General features: G+C 36.2%; 1 protein-coding gene across 1 annotated transcript in view; it reads left to right on the top strand.

Annotated features, from left to right (window-relative positions):
• KIF26B (kinesin family member 26B) overlaps nucleotides 1-18,532 on the top strand; it is a 330,120-nt gene that overhangs the window by 206,713 nt on the left and 104,875 nt on the right. Inside the window, exon 5 of the mRNA XM_032214888.1 lies at nucleotides 11,760-11,943. Within this exon, the coding sequence (XP_032070779.1) occupies nucleotides 11,760-11,943 (184 nt within the window). The remainder of the gene's footprint in view (nucleotides 1-11,759; nucleotides 11,944-18,532) is intronic.

The following is an 18,532-nucleotide window of genomic DNA, read 5'->3' on the forward strand; positions in this document are numbered from 1 at the left end:
TTTTGCCCCTTTTTATGGATACAGTGGCACATTTTTCCATGCCAAACTGCATTGAAATATCGGTGCTGAATACTCGGGACTGTGTTCGTCAATGATTGGATTTCTGTTTCTGATTTTCCATAGAGTTTCAAATCATCCATATATAGTAAATGCGAAATTTTTTCAGCTTCTTTGGCTGTTTGGTAGCCTAATTTCATTTTTTTAAAGATTACTGATAGTGGGATCATCGTGATGATGAAGAGAAGAGGTGAAAGTGAATCACCCTGGAAAATTCCTCGCTTGATATTAACCATTCCGTAGATCTCATTCCCTACTGCCAACTCAGTTCTCCATTGTTTCATCGCCTTTTCAGTAAAGGATTTAATATTTTTGCTAATGCCGTTGTTTCTAAGCATTTTATGATCCAACTATGTGGCAGTGAGTCAAATGCCTTTTTGTAATCAATCCAGACCATATTCAAGTTCGTTTTTCTGTTCTTACAATTTTCTAATATCATTTATCAATTAGGAGCTGATCTTTTGTGCCCCTGCTCCTTCTTTTGTTGCCTTTTTGCTCTACTGGCAAGATGTTGTTTGTTTCCAAATAATCCATCATGTTATCTGCAATAATGCCTGTGAGTAATTTGAAGGTTGTTGGCAAGCATGTTATTGGTCCGTAGTTTTCAGGTGTTGTTCCTTTAGTTGCATCTTTCTGAATCAAGTATGTTTTTCCAGTTGTCAACCATTCATCAATTTGGCCCTTTTGTAAAATTTCATTCAGTTGCCTGGCCAATATTGCATGTAACTGGTCAGATATTTGAGCCAGAAACCATGTATTGGTCCTTTCCAGGTGATGTCCAATTCTTTACCTTTTTTACTCGATTTTTGACCATCTCAGTTGTTATTTCTAATACTTGCATTTGTTTGTTGCCAATGCTTTTCTCAAGTCATGTATCCACTTTGCTTCCTTATTGTAGTCCTTTGCATTTTCCCACAATTCTTTCCAGAATTCAACTGTGGCCTGCTTTTCTGGTTTTTCACTTTTGGTGTCACCATTCACATTAAGACTTTGATAAAAATGCCATTGGTCTGATCGAACTTGCTGATTTTGTTTATATTGGATGATTCGTGCCTCATATCTTTCAATTTTTCTAGCTGTTGCTGTTATCCGCTGTTTTACAATCTCTACAGCTTCATTGATGTTTCTTGTATCCAATCTATATCTTCTGATTAGCCGATCTATGGTTTTGTTGTTTTTAAGCCGTTGCTCATGCATGTTCTTTAAGTTACTAGCATCTGCCCTTAATTTTTGACTTTTTGTGCTAATCGGATTTTCTACTTTGGCTTTGATGCTTTTTCTGTTGTGTGACTAGGTACTTTGATTTTAATGCCTAGTTCATTAGTGACTATTACAGCTGTGCTGTACATTAACTGGTTCGTTTTCAAGATGGATCCCGATTCAATTGTTGAAAACACTGCATTAACCATTTTCATGATAGGGGCCAAAATTTTCTTAGGCACAGTTTTTAATGATGGTAAACGTTGCCTTTCCTCATTAAGCAGAAAATGCTCCATGATCTTATCCTTCAATTCTTTTTGTTTTTGAGTTAGTTCATCAGTTGGTTCAGTGATAACTGGTTCTAGTGGTGGTGGTGGTATTTCCTCCCCGAGAGCTTCTTCTGGGAGTTCTACTATAATGTCTTTAGTTGTGTCTTGAATATCAGTTATTTCTGCTTGTGATATTGTTTTTTTGATTTTGCAATTTGCCTGAATTTCCTCAATTATTATTATTATTATTATTATTATTATTATTATTATTAGTAGTAGTAGTAGTAGTAGTAGTAGTAGTAGTAGTAGCAATAAAAGGAAAACTGATCCATTGCAGAGCAAAGCATTATTCTCAAGCCTTATCTTAATTTTTTTTAAAAACTCCTCTGAGCCCTATGTAGTTCTCATATTTATTTTTAGAGAATAAAATTAGTGGATAGCTGCAGCTCAGGATTTATTTGGAAGCTGGCCTAGTTGCCCAGAAAAGATTAAAGCAAGCCAGACAAGGCTATGCTTCTCTAAATTTTCTGCTGGTAAATGTGTGTTTTGTGAATGGCTGTATTATTGTATCAGCCATTTTTTCTAAATGGCAACTCCTCCATCACACTTATATGAAAGAATACCAGGCTATGCTCTCACATGCCTGAACAGTGAACTATTCCTACATTATTTAACCTCTAATAATAAAAGTTGGCATGTATACTGCAAATCCGAAAAAAGAAATACCAGTTCCAAAAGAATAGTTAGTCCTTAATTTACAATTTGTTGATTAGCAACTATTCAAAGTTATGATGGACCTCCCCAGAGGTACTCAAAACCCAGTTTCAAAGTTCCGATAGCCGCCACCCCCTCCAATCGAAGTTGCATTTTGAGTGTTTGGCAACCATCTTACATTTATGGCCATTTGTAGCATCACAGGGTGGCACGGACACAATTTACAGCTTTTTTTTGCCCAAAACATGGTTATTTCCAACATCCCAACTGTTTTCCTAATAACTAACATGTTTGCTTTTGTTTAGCAAGTATTGGAAAAAGGTTATAAAATCAGATGACATGGTGATTCACTTAATGACCAGCATGACTTATAACTAAATTCCAGACACAATTAAAGTAATAAACCGAGGATTACCTGTACTTATGTGATTAGCAACAGGTTGTTAAACTATTTAAAAGAGGTTGGATCAGAAAATGAAAAATGTGTCTAAATGAAGAGAACAAAAATCATTGTAAGTCTGTAAAGAACTATGGGATAAGAAGTTATAAGATTGACACACAACATTGATACTAATGAGTTTATCCCTTAACTTTAGAGCCACAATAATCTTTTCCTAGTGTAGGAAATTTGTAAGAATTGACCTGTTCCCTCTTCCTGCTTCTATCTATCTATCTATCTATCTATCTATCTATCTATCTATCTATCTATCTATCTATCTATCATCTACCTACCTACCTACCTACCTATCATCTATGTAAAATTAACTTCCTTTGCAAATTGCCATTTCATTGATGATGATATATAAAGATTATCCCAGAGTTCAGGGCAAGGATATCTTGTTAGTACAGTATAGTGTGGTGCTTTTCAACCTTGGCCCACCTGAAGATGCGTGGACTTCAACTCCCAGAATTCCCAGAATGGCTGGGGGATTCTGGGAGTTGAAGTTCACACATCTTCAGATGACCAAGGTTGATTAACACTGGTATAATGTATAAATTTCCAGTGAAACCAGTGATGGGGGTATGATGACACATTTTTATAGCTGGACACTTTCTATAAGCCAAAGTACTTATTTTTCATAGAGAATAATAGTCATTTAAACCCAGAAGCTTGATTGGGGAAAGGGGTTGCACAAATTGGGAAAATCAAGCTGGACAATTTTTTACGGGACCATGAAACTTGTCAGAAGTTTTAGGAATTGATCTCCTGGCTAAGATCACCTATGAACCTTTCTACAGAACTCTGCGTTGAAGTAATGGAATGATCTCAACATTCTTTGAACAGGAAACATCCCCATGGAACCCCAGATCTGCAAACCACAAAGCAGAAGTTTTAGAAATTGAGAAGAGCTGCAGTTGATTTTTTTTGGCGGCGGGGGGGGGGGGAAGCTCTGAGTTATCCAAGGAGAACCACAGACAGTTTTTAAAACACAAGATTCTATCAGATATTTATTTTTTTAACCATATTTTCAACCTCTATCATTAGTTGTTTTAAGGCTAAATAAAATGCATTTGAATATTTGGTATCAAAAGAATGTGTTAAAATCAGAACAGGCCAATTTGTAAATACTGCAGTAATTGCTATACATTATAGTTAAGGAACATTAGTAACTAGAATGTGGTAGGTCCATAACTTCGATAATTATATTAAGCTGCTCATAAAATGTTGGGTTGAGTTTTAAATTGTAATTAAATACAGAAGGCCACTTGCTGTGATGGTCTTGAATGATAATGTATGCAAATTAATGAAAAAGCTGCCCGCTTCTGAAGTGTTTCAACTCTCACAAAATGACAAGATTTGTAGCTGCAGAGCCTCAGTACAATTGCATTATAGTCTTTCTATCACCATAAGTTGATTTTCTCAGAGACAAAGAAATATTTAAATGACTAGAAATATCTATTATATGTATATCAGGTTTTCTCACTGGAGATATTAGAAGAATGCAAATCCTGTAAACTCCATAAACCAATGGAATAACAATAGGCTTTCTTGACTTTTAAAAATCAGGTTATAATAGCCCATTGCACAAGTGTGAAAAGGAAAAGAGTAGTCTAACAATTTTAGGAGAATTGCCTTAACCATTACCTCATAGTGTTATATAGCAGGGGTCCCAGCACTGGTCCACGGCATGCCAGAAACTGGTCCACGCAAACAAGCAAGCCCCATCTGCGTGGTGCAGACAGCAAAACCACGCCTACTCTGGTCGTGGAAAAATTCTGTCCCCCCCCCTTTTTTAAATGACTTAGGGCTGGGAGGGAGGAGAGAATGCTTCATTGAAACTATGCTGATTGGACTGCAAGATAAATCAGTGTCTCCGATTAGAGAAAAATCCCTACTGATTTAATTAGCTATTTAACAAAGGCTTTTCAAAATTTTCAGTGCCAGGGCAAATTTTGTATTAAATTATGAATTGGTCTTGACTGTGTGTAATAATTGTATATAAAGGTATCACAATGATTTGCTTTATGACTATAATACTTCCAGTTGAGTTAGTTAACAGGTATTATAAAAGAGTGGCTTAAATCACCCAAGGAATATATTGAAATAGTTCCAAAAAGGATAACTTGTTTTACTATTTTAATGAAATTGAGTTTATGATTATTTTAATGAAATTGAGTTTATGATTTAACGTAGAACAGCAAGCATCAAGGATTTATTTGGTTTTGAAGAGGCAAGTTCATAGAGATATGGGTAGGCATATAAGCATATAGACAAAAACACAGATGCAAGCAGAAACTAAAATTATATTCAGCTGTGTCTTGGACCACTGAGCTGCAATAGTTGCCATTTGAAGAAAGTTACATTCTGAAATTAAATTGAAGAATTCAGGTGTGATTAATCTCACTCAGCGGGATCTTCATTATGCATAAACTCTTAATTTTCTTTCCTTTGATTGGCTGGGCTAAGATTGCAGCATAAATATATTTTATAGGAAGTAAATTCTACTGAATTCATAGCAGCACTTAACTGAGTAGTCATTCATAGTACTACATTAAATTAACTAGAAATCTTGGAAAAGAGCTCCTTTAACTATAAATGCATATGTTGTATATTTGAGCCATCCTCCACACAAAACCAAATGTACCCCAAAGGTGTATTTTTATCAGAAGTATCAATTCAAGAGTTGACTAAGTTATTACTTGATTAATTTTGTATTGTTCCTCTATATCAAGAATCATAGTATTGTTGTCTTTTGGCAATAATACATGTATGACACACCTAGCTCTGTATTATAATGAATTTACTGCTAAGCCTGGTAAGACCAATACTCAGTGCATGTATGTGCAGGTTTCCCACATAAATTAACTCTAAAATTCTACTTTAAACCTATGAAATTTCCATTTTGGTTTTTAAAGCACTCTTGAGAAGTAAGTAGTTGATGAGTAAACTACCCATATTTTTCGGAGTATAAGACACCTTTTTTCCTCAAAAAAGAGGTTGAAAATCTAGGTGCATCTTATACATAGAATAAAGCATTTTATGCCTCCCGAAGCCCTGCCCCTTCATCAAAATGGCCCTGCATAGCCTCATGGAGGCTTCTAGAGAGCTCCTGGGAGCTGGGAAGGGCAGAGATGAGCAAAAGTGGGCTGGTTTTGCCCCTCCAGCCCCCAGCAGCACTCTATAAGCTTCCATAATGCTATGCATGCATTTTTTGACAAAAAACAGGCTTGTTTTCACGAAAAAATGGGCTGTTTTTTGCTCAGATTTGCCTTCCCCAGGAGCACTCTGCAAGTCTCCCCAAGGCTATTCATGCCTTTTATTTGGAAAAAATGGGCCCATTTTGGCAAAAACTGATGAGAATTACATTAATCAAGTGCTGTGCCAGCAGAAACAAAGTCTTAAGGTTTGTCAGTGATTTCTTCTCCAGCACATGGATAAATACACCTGGAAACATCTACCTACCTACTCTCTCTCTCCCTACCTACCTACTGTATTTCCCTCTCTCTCTCTCTTTCTCTCTCCCCCTCTACCTACTCTCTCTCTTTCTCCCTACCTATCTACTGTATTTCTCTCTCTCTCTCTGTCTCTCTCTCTCTCTCTTTCTCTCTCTCTATCTCTCTCTCTCTCTTTCTCTCTCTCTCTATATATATCCCTTTATCTACCTATGTCACGTTCTGGCGTTCACATTGCATACAAACAGAGATTCAGTTTGTTTGGTGAAAAATTTTTATCTCTATCTAAGAAACTACATGATAACCAGCACTAAATGACAATGATACAAAGGTAATCAAATCCAAGTCAGTTCTAACCAAGCTAACACCATCACCCATATATATATATACACGCACATACATACACACCATTACCCCACCCAGTTCCACCCACAACTCCACCCAGATGACACCCACCCACCATCACCATGACCCACACCCTCAGCCACACCCCCACTCAGTGACATCATAGCCTCTTTCCTGGTAAGCCGCATCCAAGCAAAAGAGTTACATCAGAGTAGGCAGTTGCACCCGAGTAGAAGAGCCACATGCAGCTACAGGCTCAATCGACATCAGAGAGGCAACATCAATGTGGCAGCATTAGTGCCGTGTAAGCATGGCCGAGCGGGCATTGGGATGGACAGGTTCCCCCTGGATGGCAGCCTGAGAGCTGACATCCTACCTACCTACCTACCTACCTACCTACCTACCTACCTACCTACTGTATTTTTCTTTCTTCCTCTCCCTCTCTAGCCCTCTATCTACCTATCTACTTTTTTTATTTGCCTCTTCAAAACCTTGGTGCGTCTTATACTCCGAAAAATACGGTATAGATTTCTAATATAGAAGAACTGTATATCCAGAATTGAATGTTTTAGCCATTTTTCTAGGTTGATGGCTAACCTTTTTGTTGATGGGTGGCAAAAATGCGAGCGTGCATGCACAATAGTGCACGTGTGTGCTAACAACCATAATGCAAAGAGCCCCACCATAAATGCGTGGTGCACATACATCCTCCCCATACGCACCACACTGCTCACCTCCAAGCTGAGCTTGGTATTTCCTCTGGATGCTGGGGGAGTCTGTTTTCACCCTCCTCAGGCTCCAGGAAAGACTCCAGAGCCTGGGAAGGACAAAAAACTGGTCCATCAGGCCTACTGGAAGTTCAGAAATGATCTGTTTCCAGCTTCCGGAGTCTGGGGAGGGTGAAAAATGGGCCCAAATGGCCTACTGGAAGTTCAGAAATGATCCATTTCCAGCTTCTGGAGCTTGGGGAGGGTGAAAAATGAGCCCATTGGGCCTGAACTTCTGGTAGACCCATTGGGCCTCTTTTTCTCCTCCCCAGGCTCCAGAGGCTTTCCTAAAGCCTTGGGAGGGTAAAAATGGATTCGCCTGGCCTTCTGAAAGGCCAAAAATCAGCTGGCTGGCACGCGCATGCATGCTGGACCTGACGGCTCCCGTGCTGGCAGATATGGCTCCACATGCCATAGGTTCACCATCCTGCTTCTTGGTGATCAAATTCCAAACACCCTTAAGGAATAATAAACTCTTAAGTGCCTTCCTAAAAAGCCAGGATCCCAGGAATCAGAGTGTTTCCCGGAATTGGAGAAGCCACTAAAAAGGCAGGCTGTCTAGCTCCTGCCCTGTCACATCCTGTATAATGGAACCCCTCAGGACTCCCTGTTCAAATAAAGGATAGTCAGGAACAAATCTTGCTAGCAAATATAATTCAATGAAAGCAACCATGTAAACTTTAAAGGCAATCATAAGCATTTTGAATTGTATCTTTAATGAAAATAGTAACTAGTGTAGTGTCTGTAGCAATCCCTGTCTAAATCTATCTCTAGTTAGCGGAAGGATTGCCAGATTTTAGACTAATTATAACTTCTGGATAATCTAAAAGCAGAAGACCCAAGACATTTATAAACCAAGGAGAATAGGACAAAAAAATCCTGCTGATTATGTTACCTAGCCTGGCAATGAAAGGTTCAGAAACTAAATTGAAACAAGCTTGAAGATCAAACCCTTGCTAAAATCTAAATGCAGCTTTAGGAAGAATGTGTTGCAATAGTCTAGTTGCAAGAGAGCATGGGTCACTGTTATCAGGACCATCAACTGAAATGAGGGGATCCTTGGTGCTCTCTAAACTTGGCTGATTTCTTGCAGATGACAATGTTTCATTGGGTATTGAAACATCTGCAAGAAAGCAATCAAGCCCAGAGAGCCCCAGGACCTCTCATTTTCAACCCTGAACTACAAATATTCTTCTTTATTATCAGCTGAAGCTGGACAAAGATCACCCTGCCCATAGCTTCCCCTTGCTTTTCTAGCATAAACTGAGATTCTACCAGGATCCCAAAATATGAATGTTCTTTTAGAGGATGTGTGATTATGTGGAAAGTTAGTATTGGAACCAGAATTCAGACAGGTCATTTACTGACAAACAGTAGTGCCATCTAGCACAGATTTAACTTATTGATTTCATGCACATAAGCCCACCAGATTCCAGGTCAGAACTTTTATTACATCCCCAATTTGGCATGATAATATTCATTTGAGTATAGTCATCATATTGACGATACCTACCACAAACTGACAGACAACTTCCTCTAGCAGTTTTATGTCAATGTTAACATTTTATTTCTAACCGCATTTTATTTGAGATTACTAGTTTGAAATATTGTTGTTTTAACAATCACTGTTGTGGTTTTGCTTCTTCAATTTTGGGAGGGCCAAATGTGTCTCAAGGATTGATGAACATCTTCTATCTCATTTGGGGAAACAATCTGATTTTTCATAGGTTCCTGTACATAAGTCACTGTATAACTCTTTAAGGACATAATACAATACTGTAAAATAAATTTCCTGAATGTCTGATGGTTTGAAAGATCCACTTTGAATTAGCACCATTGTGATAATCACATTTATACATATAGTTAAGCAGTATCTTGTGAACATCAATTACTTTTTCTAAATTGTCTTATTTTGATGCATTTGGAAAGAAAACTTTCTTGGGCCTTTTTCCATAGATAAGAGAGGAGCTTGTAACTATCATATTATTATCCACATTTCTTCATTTTTCACTTCTAATAGAAAAAGAGAGACAAAATACAGTATATGTATTTTACATTCATTTTCAATTGTTGGCCAACATGAAATCAGGTTATTTTGTTTTAATGACATTCCAAAGGTTAGTACTGTCAAAATGGCATATCATTCTGTTTTGAAAAGGCCATATGTCTTCCAACAATGTTTCTTATTCTTTAAGAAAAAATGTCAGCAATAGATCTTTTGGTTCAATACATATTTTTAAAAATTAAATACTAATTAAGTAACAAAACAACAAAGGGTAAGGATATTTGGGAAAAGAAACAGCAGAGAAAGAACAGTAGAAACATCTAACCAAGTATAAGGACATAATTTGGGTATAAGCTGTAGATATCACAAAGAATCTGCCTTGGAAGTGTACATTGGCATAAATTAAGATGTTGCCATTCTTAAAACTTAATCGATTCAAAAGCTTAAAAATATGATGCAAGGCTTTCAGAGTATACTCAAGAGAGCTATATCTTTATCTTTTATACAGAACATTTATTTTGGTAAGCATTAATGAAAACTACAGAATTGAAAAATGGACAATTGAATAACAATTTGGAGAGTAAAGTGTATAAACGAAAGGAGGAAGATAGACTAGATTTAAAGATTATTTATAGTCCATCAAGACCACATTTGGTGGCCTCACAAACTCCCTAGCCCCAGGGTAAGGAAAGCTGTTTAAAGAAAGCATGGGCAATTGCCAAAAAATATTCAAGTTCTTAGCTGATTCATTTTCAAACCCAAATTTCATAAATACTCTGGTTGTAAAGTCAGCCCTTGTACCAGATAGCATTTGATGATTTCTGGTGTCCACCAGCTTGTATTGCATGGGCTAGCATTATCTTGTTTGAGGAAGGCTTTGTGATGAAGCAAAGTGAGATACTCTTTTTGAGGCTGTCATAAGAAAGGCCAGTCTGTCTGTGAGTAAGGCAGGAACGGTTACTTGAGAAAGTGCCAACAGATGACTCTACTACACCAAAAGCTACATGAAATAACATCTAAATGCACACTAAATTCAGTTCCCAGTCTTACAAACCCATTCTACCCAAATTCTATTTTGGTGGCAAGTGTTTTTTTTTAGAGCAAGACACCTGTGAGCAGATTGTCTATCCTTTTGCTATATATCTAGTATCTTTGACTACTATGCCTTCAATGCCTTATTCAAATTCTCTGAGATCACAGTTTCTTTGCTGAAGTGAGGCAAGCTCCATTGAAGTCATTGTCCCTTTTTAAATCACTAAGTAACATTTGTTTCACCATTTGACTTCCCTCCCATCTTTGCAAGTCTTTGTGCCTTTACCTTTGGCAAGCTGTTATTTCATTGGCATCCCTATGGAGTTAGTTCAACATGTATTAAATAAATCTATCTAATTACAAGAGCTCAATTAAATGCATATTAAGTTTGAACCGATCAAGGTCTAAGATTCAATGTGATCTTCCAACTAGACTAGAGAATGTAGAGGAGGAGGAGGACTTAATGGCAATTAGAGAGAGAGCTCATTGCAAAACATTTTTCTTTCAGCTGCTAAAGAGAAAACTACATTTATGTAGCAATGGTCTATACTCGTCCCCACACATTGATTATATAATGGCACGTCAAATTTGTGGAATTTTAAAATATATAAAAAAATTAAAATATATTGGACCCTTAAAAAAGAGAGGTCAGAGTTCCAATCTGTCCAACCATGTAGATTTCTAAGGAACTTCTAACTTCATCTACTCTTTATGAACATATAAAGTGTGACTCCAATGGCAACATTACAGGAGAAAATTATTTTTCAGTGCTAAAGGCGTTTCCATACGATCACAGCAAATTAAAAATTGTAGCCATACGGTATATTTGGAAGTTGGATTGTAGCAATGTCCTAAATTGAAATGTCTGTTTAGGTATTGAAAGCATAGGAAATTATAGTTCTCCTTACTTAAATCAAAGTGCAGCTTATTTAACTTTCTGAGTTGCTGCTTATATGTTTGATTCTCAGCTGCATGCATACATCTCTACATCGCTCTCTCTCTTTTCTCTCCTTCTGCATGACAGACTATATGTTGGTTTAAGTTCAAAATATCTTGGTATAAGTTCTTTATATATTTCTTGATTTCCCTTGGGCCGCTTAATAGAAATTAACACAACCACAATTGTCCCCTTATAGCCAAATATTTCACATGTATGCACAGGACACCCAAGAAAAATATATTTTGTGAACCAAATATCCATTATGAAACAGAATTCTCTAATATTTATTTATATTTATATGCTGTATTACTTTTTTATTGTCTACAATCTGGCCTATATTCTTAGCTGAAGAACTATACAATTAAAAAGTGCCTTGTATAAATTTAGCCATTTTTAAAATTCTTGCCTGGTTTTTATTAAGAATGATTCATGCAATAAACACAGGCAATTTTGTTGCTGACATCACTTGGCAACATGGTGGAGATTTCATTAATTATTTGATAGCATCTTCATTTCCCTTTCTTTTTCCTCTACAGAGCTGCTCAGAAGTTGAATCTGTCATCCAAAAAGAAGAAGCACCGACCCTCTGCATCCTCCGTTTCTGAATCTCATCTATTTGCCACCAAATTCAGCATGATCCTGCAGATCTCACCTCCACCTGCTCCACCTTGTTTATTAAGGGCAGTCAGCAAGGTGAAAGATAATCCAGGATTGGGCAAGGTACAGATTAAACCCTTATAGTTCTACTAATCTGTTGCAGCAAAACAAAAATTGTGACCCCCCCCCTCCCCAAAAGGCATCTTTTCAAGCTGTGTGTGTCACTTGGCACTGGCTGAAATTTTTATCATAACTAGTTTGTATTAACAAAGAGGCAAGATACAATAGCTTGTTTCTTTAATCGCCAAAGTAGCTTCAAAACAAGGAAAAGTTATGCCCTGTGCATGAGATTTCCCCCAACAACTGTGTATTTATTCTTCCATGCTTGCTCAGACAGTATTGACAATGAAGGCAAATATATGTGTCCCGGGATAATGATGTGAGATCGAATTTGGGTAGGTCACTGGGACCAGAGATTTACTCTTCCGAGTTTTCGGACTTATGCTGGAACCCATCTTCAGGGAAATTCTCTCTACTGAAATACGTGCTTTGGGCTGTTCTGTGAGTCATGTTTATGTGGTGCCTTCCTATTGGCTGATTGGTGTGTTGATCACTGGTGATTCACTGGCGTTTCCTTGTGCTGCCAAGCCCTTGGGTTCTAAGTATTGATAAACTGGTGGTAATTCAACACTCCTGTTAACTGACAAGGGGCCTGTTGCCCAGGCTTCAATCTTTTTCCTGGCTATCTTTGTACCTGCAATGCTGACTCTTTAGTGCCTATTTCTTCGAAGACATTTTTAATTAGTATAAATAACGCTAACCTCAAAAAAATGATCTTAAAAGAGGGCTCACTAAATCATATACTGCACAATAATAGATTAAGTATTAGATAAGGGATTAACATATGTATTAAATAGACTATTCCAGACTAATCAGTAGATAAATATTTTCCTGTAACAGTATGGTTGAATCAACTATCCCTATTAACTTGATACATGCTTGCAATTAAAAAAAATAGTTATTTACAGTGTAATTCTATGCATGTTTGCTCTGATTTGATCAGGCTTATTCCCACGAAAATAGGTGTAGGTTTTCAGCAATTATCAATGGTATATCATTAACATTTGAGAAAGGTAATGATTTGTTATCTTTTTCTGTCTTGCATCCCTCTCTATAAATACAGATTAAGTACCAAAATCAACTCCAACTAGAAATGAATAGCTTCTTGTACATTCTTGACAAACAGTAAAATTAGCAGAATGTCAATCCATCTTAGCAAATGTATTTCATTCTTATTCTTTTTTAATTTCATGTACATTGCTCTAAAATCATAGTTACATTGCTTTTTAATGGCGTTAATGCCAGTCTCAAATGAACTGAAATTAAAATGCTTAAGGATAGTGCAGTGAAAGAAGAAAATAATATGTCATGTAATTTCTGACCCTTCTCTTTTTTCTAAATTAATTCCCAATCAATTAAAGAGGTGCATATTGCAGAGAATTACACTTAGCAAGAGAGTTAGAAGACTCATATAACCTGATATCTGTTTGTCCATATATATCTAATTCATGGAAATGATTTCATAGGACATTTTAGCAGTCTTATGACTAAATATGTTTGAGGACTTCCAATAATTGCTTCTCAAATGTAAAAAAGGATTTTGAACTAGTATTGACTAACAAAGGCATTATTTCAGAGATTAATATAATAATAATACAATAATGCAATTATTAATAAATTAGCTAACCCATGCTTGGCTTATTTTTATGTAGCAAATAGTTCTGGTAGTACTAGACATTATTATTACATCACTTAGCTGTTCACTCACATGGCATGGAAACAACTATGAGATTATGAGAAAATAAAATAATAAGCAGCTCCCACATTTGCATTAAATGAACCTGCTCTTCACCTCTGTCCAAGCTTAGCCATGTTTTATGGATATTGATTACAGACCTGGCATGTTAGAGCCTGTGTTATTTATAAACAGTCCCACTTTGGCCTATAAGATCTCTCTTCTGGCTTTCTTACCAAAGCAGTCTACAATTATGCATAATTTAATTCACGATCAAAGGATGTGGGGGCAAGATCTGAAGTGCTTTCTGAAGTAATTCTTAAATTCTGGCCTGAATGGAGTATGAGGGTTGAAGAATCATATGCCATATCTTTATTGGAACGTATTTTGTATTTGCTTGAATGCGTTTTCGGTATGGTCCAGTAATCTGCTTTCTCAAAACCCCAAGTCATGCAAAGAGATATGCTCACCTTTAAATAAATGTGAATCCAACTGTTCTTCAGACTAAAGGTCGCTGGACCCTGGATGATCAGAAGAGTAAAGAGTTCGATGGACAAGATCTTAAGATGTAGAAATCAAATACTGACATACTTTGTTATTGTATATTTTTAAAAAATGCCTGAAATTATATTTCTGAACGTGGAATGTTTCCGCCATAAGTAATTATTTTTATTCTGTATATTAATAGTTCAGGGCATAATTATCATGCAATGGGGGAATTAAGTGAGTCCTTTCTTTTAAAACAAAATTGGAAAGAATATGCAGAAACTCCGAAAGGTGTGCAAAACACTTCAGATTTGATATTCCCTATTGCACAATTCAGTATGCATGTTTTTAAATATAAAAGAGTTGTTTTAATGAGAAGCATTCTGTTTCTAACATTTTGATAGTGTTCTGAGCTCAGATCTGAGTATTTTGAACTCAACTACTTTTCAGCTCAAAAGCAACATGAGTGAGGCGGTTTATTTCCCACTAGAAGCAGGTTTGGGTACAAAATCAGCATTTTGAATGTGAGGAATGGGAATATTTTACACATATCTAAAAGGAGTTTTTACAGTTGATTTTGTTTTAAGATGAACCATATATTATGCCAGCTCAAATAAGTATGAGCATGGAGCAAGAATATTTCAGGAAATATACTTTGTGGATGGCAGGATTGGATTATTTATTTGTTTATTTATAAGACTTTATATTGCCTTGGGAGCAGATGACTCTAAGCAATTTACAGTACAGTATGCATTAAATCAAGAATTAAAACTGTATATAGTTCGTTATCACAAGAACTTTATATAAAATCCAGTGCAACCTCTCCATCAACCTTCATTCTTAGCATCATATTAAATGAAGAGAAGCATTCTAATAACCAGGAGCCCAGCAAAGAAGAGACACCTGGTTCAGTTTTAACAATATAACTTTTCATCATAAGACCAATCTTGTGAATCTTCACTGGACTTTGCTTTGCCTCTTTCTCTTATTCTCCCTCTGGTACAGATGAAAAGTATTAACTTTCGTATTCAGAAGAAATATGCTTCTTTGTAAATCCCTATTCAGAATCAATGGTGTTTAAAATAGTTTTTTTTAAAGTTATTTTTTTAATTCTACCTTTATTATTGCTATAAGTAATTCAAGGCAGCAAACATACCTAATACTTCTTCCTCCTATTTTCCCTACAACAACAACAACCCTGTGAAGAGAGTTGCACTAACCTTGACTGGCCCAAGGTTACCTAGACAGCTTTTGAGCATACGCAAGACAAAAACTCTTGGTCTCCTGGTTTCTAGCCTGGTGCCTTAACCACTAGACCAAACATTAATATTAACAAACATTAAAGTACATCATATATAACAATAAAGCCAAAAGAAGACAGTTAGTTGTCATGTGAAATATGAGGGTTGTGGAAAAATGCATGCAAATGTAATTAACCAAGATTCTGGTAATTAATTGACTGAAATTTCTTGGAGACAACTGTAATATATGCTATTTATAATGGATCACTGGTGCATTAGCCATAGTTCATTTCAATCGTTATATGATTATATTATTCCTTAGGAGAAAGGACTGCTTCCTTCCTTGTCATTTTAGTTTATTTATAGCAAGTATGTTTGCTTAGAAATTTAGAGAAATAGAAATAAAACAAAATCCTGCCCTCTTTCAAAATAAGTGAGGAAAAATAGGTTAAAGCAGATGGAACTTTCATAGATTCTTTTCATTGCATGTGGAGGTGGGCTTTCTTGGCCACAAATATTTTTTAGTATTCTATTTTTAAAAAAAAACTCCAGTCAGCTTCTGAAATATGTGCTGCCAATATTCATCAAGAGAATATTAACAATGAAGCAAGAGAAAAAGTTATCTTGTCTGCTGAAAGTTCTGCACTGGGACTTAGAGTAAGTCAAAAGTTAATTGCTGTAGGACAAATGAGAGTTAAAACCATTATCCCTTGGAAATAATTTCTGAGAGGAAGAACAAAAACTGTTTCTCCTCCAAGTTACTATGGTTACAGAAATGGGAACAAGGAGGAATACCCCATGAGGCATTTGAAGAAGACATGTGCGTTCATCATTGTAGTCAAACAGATTGTTCTATAAATTAAATAGTTCCACATGAGATGAAAGCCAGGTGGCCTTTAGCCCTCAAGTTGGAGTGGCCCATTACAAGGATATTCTTCAGGAAACAGGTTTGATGGATTGGACTGAAATCTTTGCTGGACCAACTAATAGTACATTTTGAGAGGAACAAGTTTTAGCATCTTTTATTGAGGAAGGAGAGAAGAAAGGGAAGCTTCTATCAGAAAGTCAAAGCTGGAAAAAAAAAAACATGGACTATCTAGAATCCTTGGCCTAGATTTCCACAACTATACTTTCACATTAAGGCACGTGATGGCTCAGTGGCTAAGACGCTGAGCTTGTCAATCAGAAAGGTCGGCAGTTCAGTGGTTCGAATCCCTAGCACCACCTAACGGAGTGAGGTCCGGTTACTTGTCCCAGCTTCTGCCAACCTAGCAGTTCGAAATCATGTAAAAATGCAAGTAGAAAAATAGGAACCACCTTTGGTGGGAAGGTAACAGTGTTCCATATGCTTTTGCCGTTTAGTCATGCAAGCCACAGGACCATGGAGACATCTTTGGACAGCACTGGCTCTTTGGCTTTGAAATGGAGATGAGCACTGCCCCCTAGAATCAGGAATGACTAGCGCTTATGTGCGAGGGGAATCTTTACCTTTTTATTTTCACATTGATTTTCTCTTTCTGAAAGAAAGATGTGAAGATTGTGTCAGTGAGTACCTGGTATTTAAGGTTGTTTCTGTTTACTTGCATTAGAATGAGGAATGTGCTTCTGTAGCAATAGCATTTAGACTTATTTACCGCCCCATAACGCTTTACAACACTTTGAACAATTTACAATGTCAGCATTATTCATTATTCAGTGCCCTTAACATGATCCATGCTATTAACAATATGTTAAATTGTTAGAGAAATCCATTTATTGGTATTCTCATGAGTTAAAACCTTAAATCAAGAATAAATTTTATCTTTTGAGTTTTGTTTGGAGAAAAACAAGATGAGGCTCGCTATTGAAACATAGCAGTGAAAATTAATAGCAGTTCCTTGGTTTGTTTAACTGCTTCACATGGTGGTGTCAACCAGTACACTTGCTAGATTACAACAGGTCCAAAGTCAACAAAGTCTGATTTATTGTGATGGGTGAATTGGATCCTATGTGTTTCGATAAAGCCTTCCACATATTTCATTCTGAAGTCCATCTCATTTCAAGACTTTAAACGTTTTGTTGTTTTATGTGTGCCTATGAAACCTTGCTCAATGGGCAGGATGAAAAAGGTGTTAGAGGTTTTGCTATAATAGTACTATAATAACAGAGACTGATGATCTAATCTAGTTTATTGATTCAGCAACAAGGTTATGCAGCTTGTTTTTGAAATGCACCAACTTAGTAATAGGTGATACATTAAAGAAAATCTGAGGATATATTTATCTAACAGAGTTGGGAGTGTATTTTTTTAGTCTTGTTAGTTTTAATTTTTAAAAAGGATCCTCAGATATATCTTGTAGTTTCATTTTAAGTGATAAATAAAATGGTTATGTTGATGCAGTTTTGTTTCCAAATATGTATGTTCCAGCCTTGAAAAAATAAATTTAATATGAAAGGGTAGAAAAACCAGCACAATCAAGGTGAAATGATATCTATTAAGATAAAATATTAGAAATAGAAACTGATGACAATTCAAATTCTAAAAAAAGATTCGTTAGATATTCTTATATGTGGCAAAATATATACATTTTAAGTTTTGTTCCCCTTTTTTGTTTGAAAATTAGGGTTTTCTGAACTGTGTGATTCCACTAGGGCCACAATGCAGAACACATATTTTTCTTGGTATTATGATATTCACATTCTAACATCAATTTTTCACCTGTCTGCTTCTTCTGAACAGGCCAAAATGAAGAGAAACTATATTCATTGGAGTTTAACAACTTGCATAACTCCATCTGTAGCAACAATGAAAATCATTGTTACTTAATCACTACATTTATAATTGCTGTCAGATGAAATGATACTTTTCCACTTTATATTCCAAATATAATTTATAAGCAGACCATGTAATGCATAATACATTTTTACATAGTAGTAAAATTGCAGTTAAAAGTATTTCTCATTTTCTCCATTGCATATTTTTTAAACCTCTGTGGGTAGAAATATCTCACGAGTGGCAACAATTACTTGAAGAACAGTGTTGCCAGCAGGAAACTGTGAGGCAGAAATCATGGACTCAATTAGGGAATAAGATCCAACCTTCCTATAATTACCTTCTTCTCTCTTCCCCAAACTTGAAGGTAGTTGGAATTTTGATTGGAAGTAATTCATTTTCTTTGATTAATTACCACTGGCATAGCTAGAGACCTCT

This window comes from Thamnophis elegans, chromosome 4 (assembly GCF_009769535.1).
Source record: "Thamnophis elegans isolate rThaEle1 chromosome 4, rThaEle1.pri, whole genome shotgun sequence".
Lineage (NCBI taxonomy): Eukaryota > Metazoa > Chordata > Lepidosauria > Squamata > Colubridae > Thamnophis > Thamnophis elegans.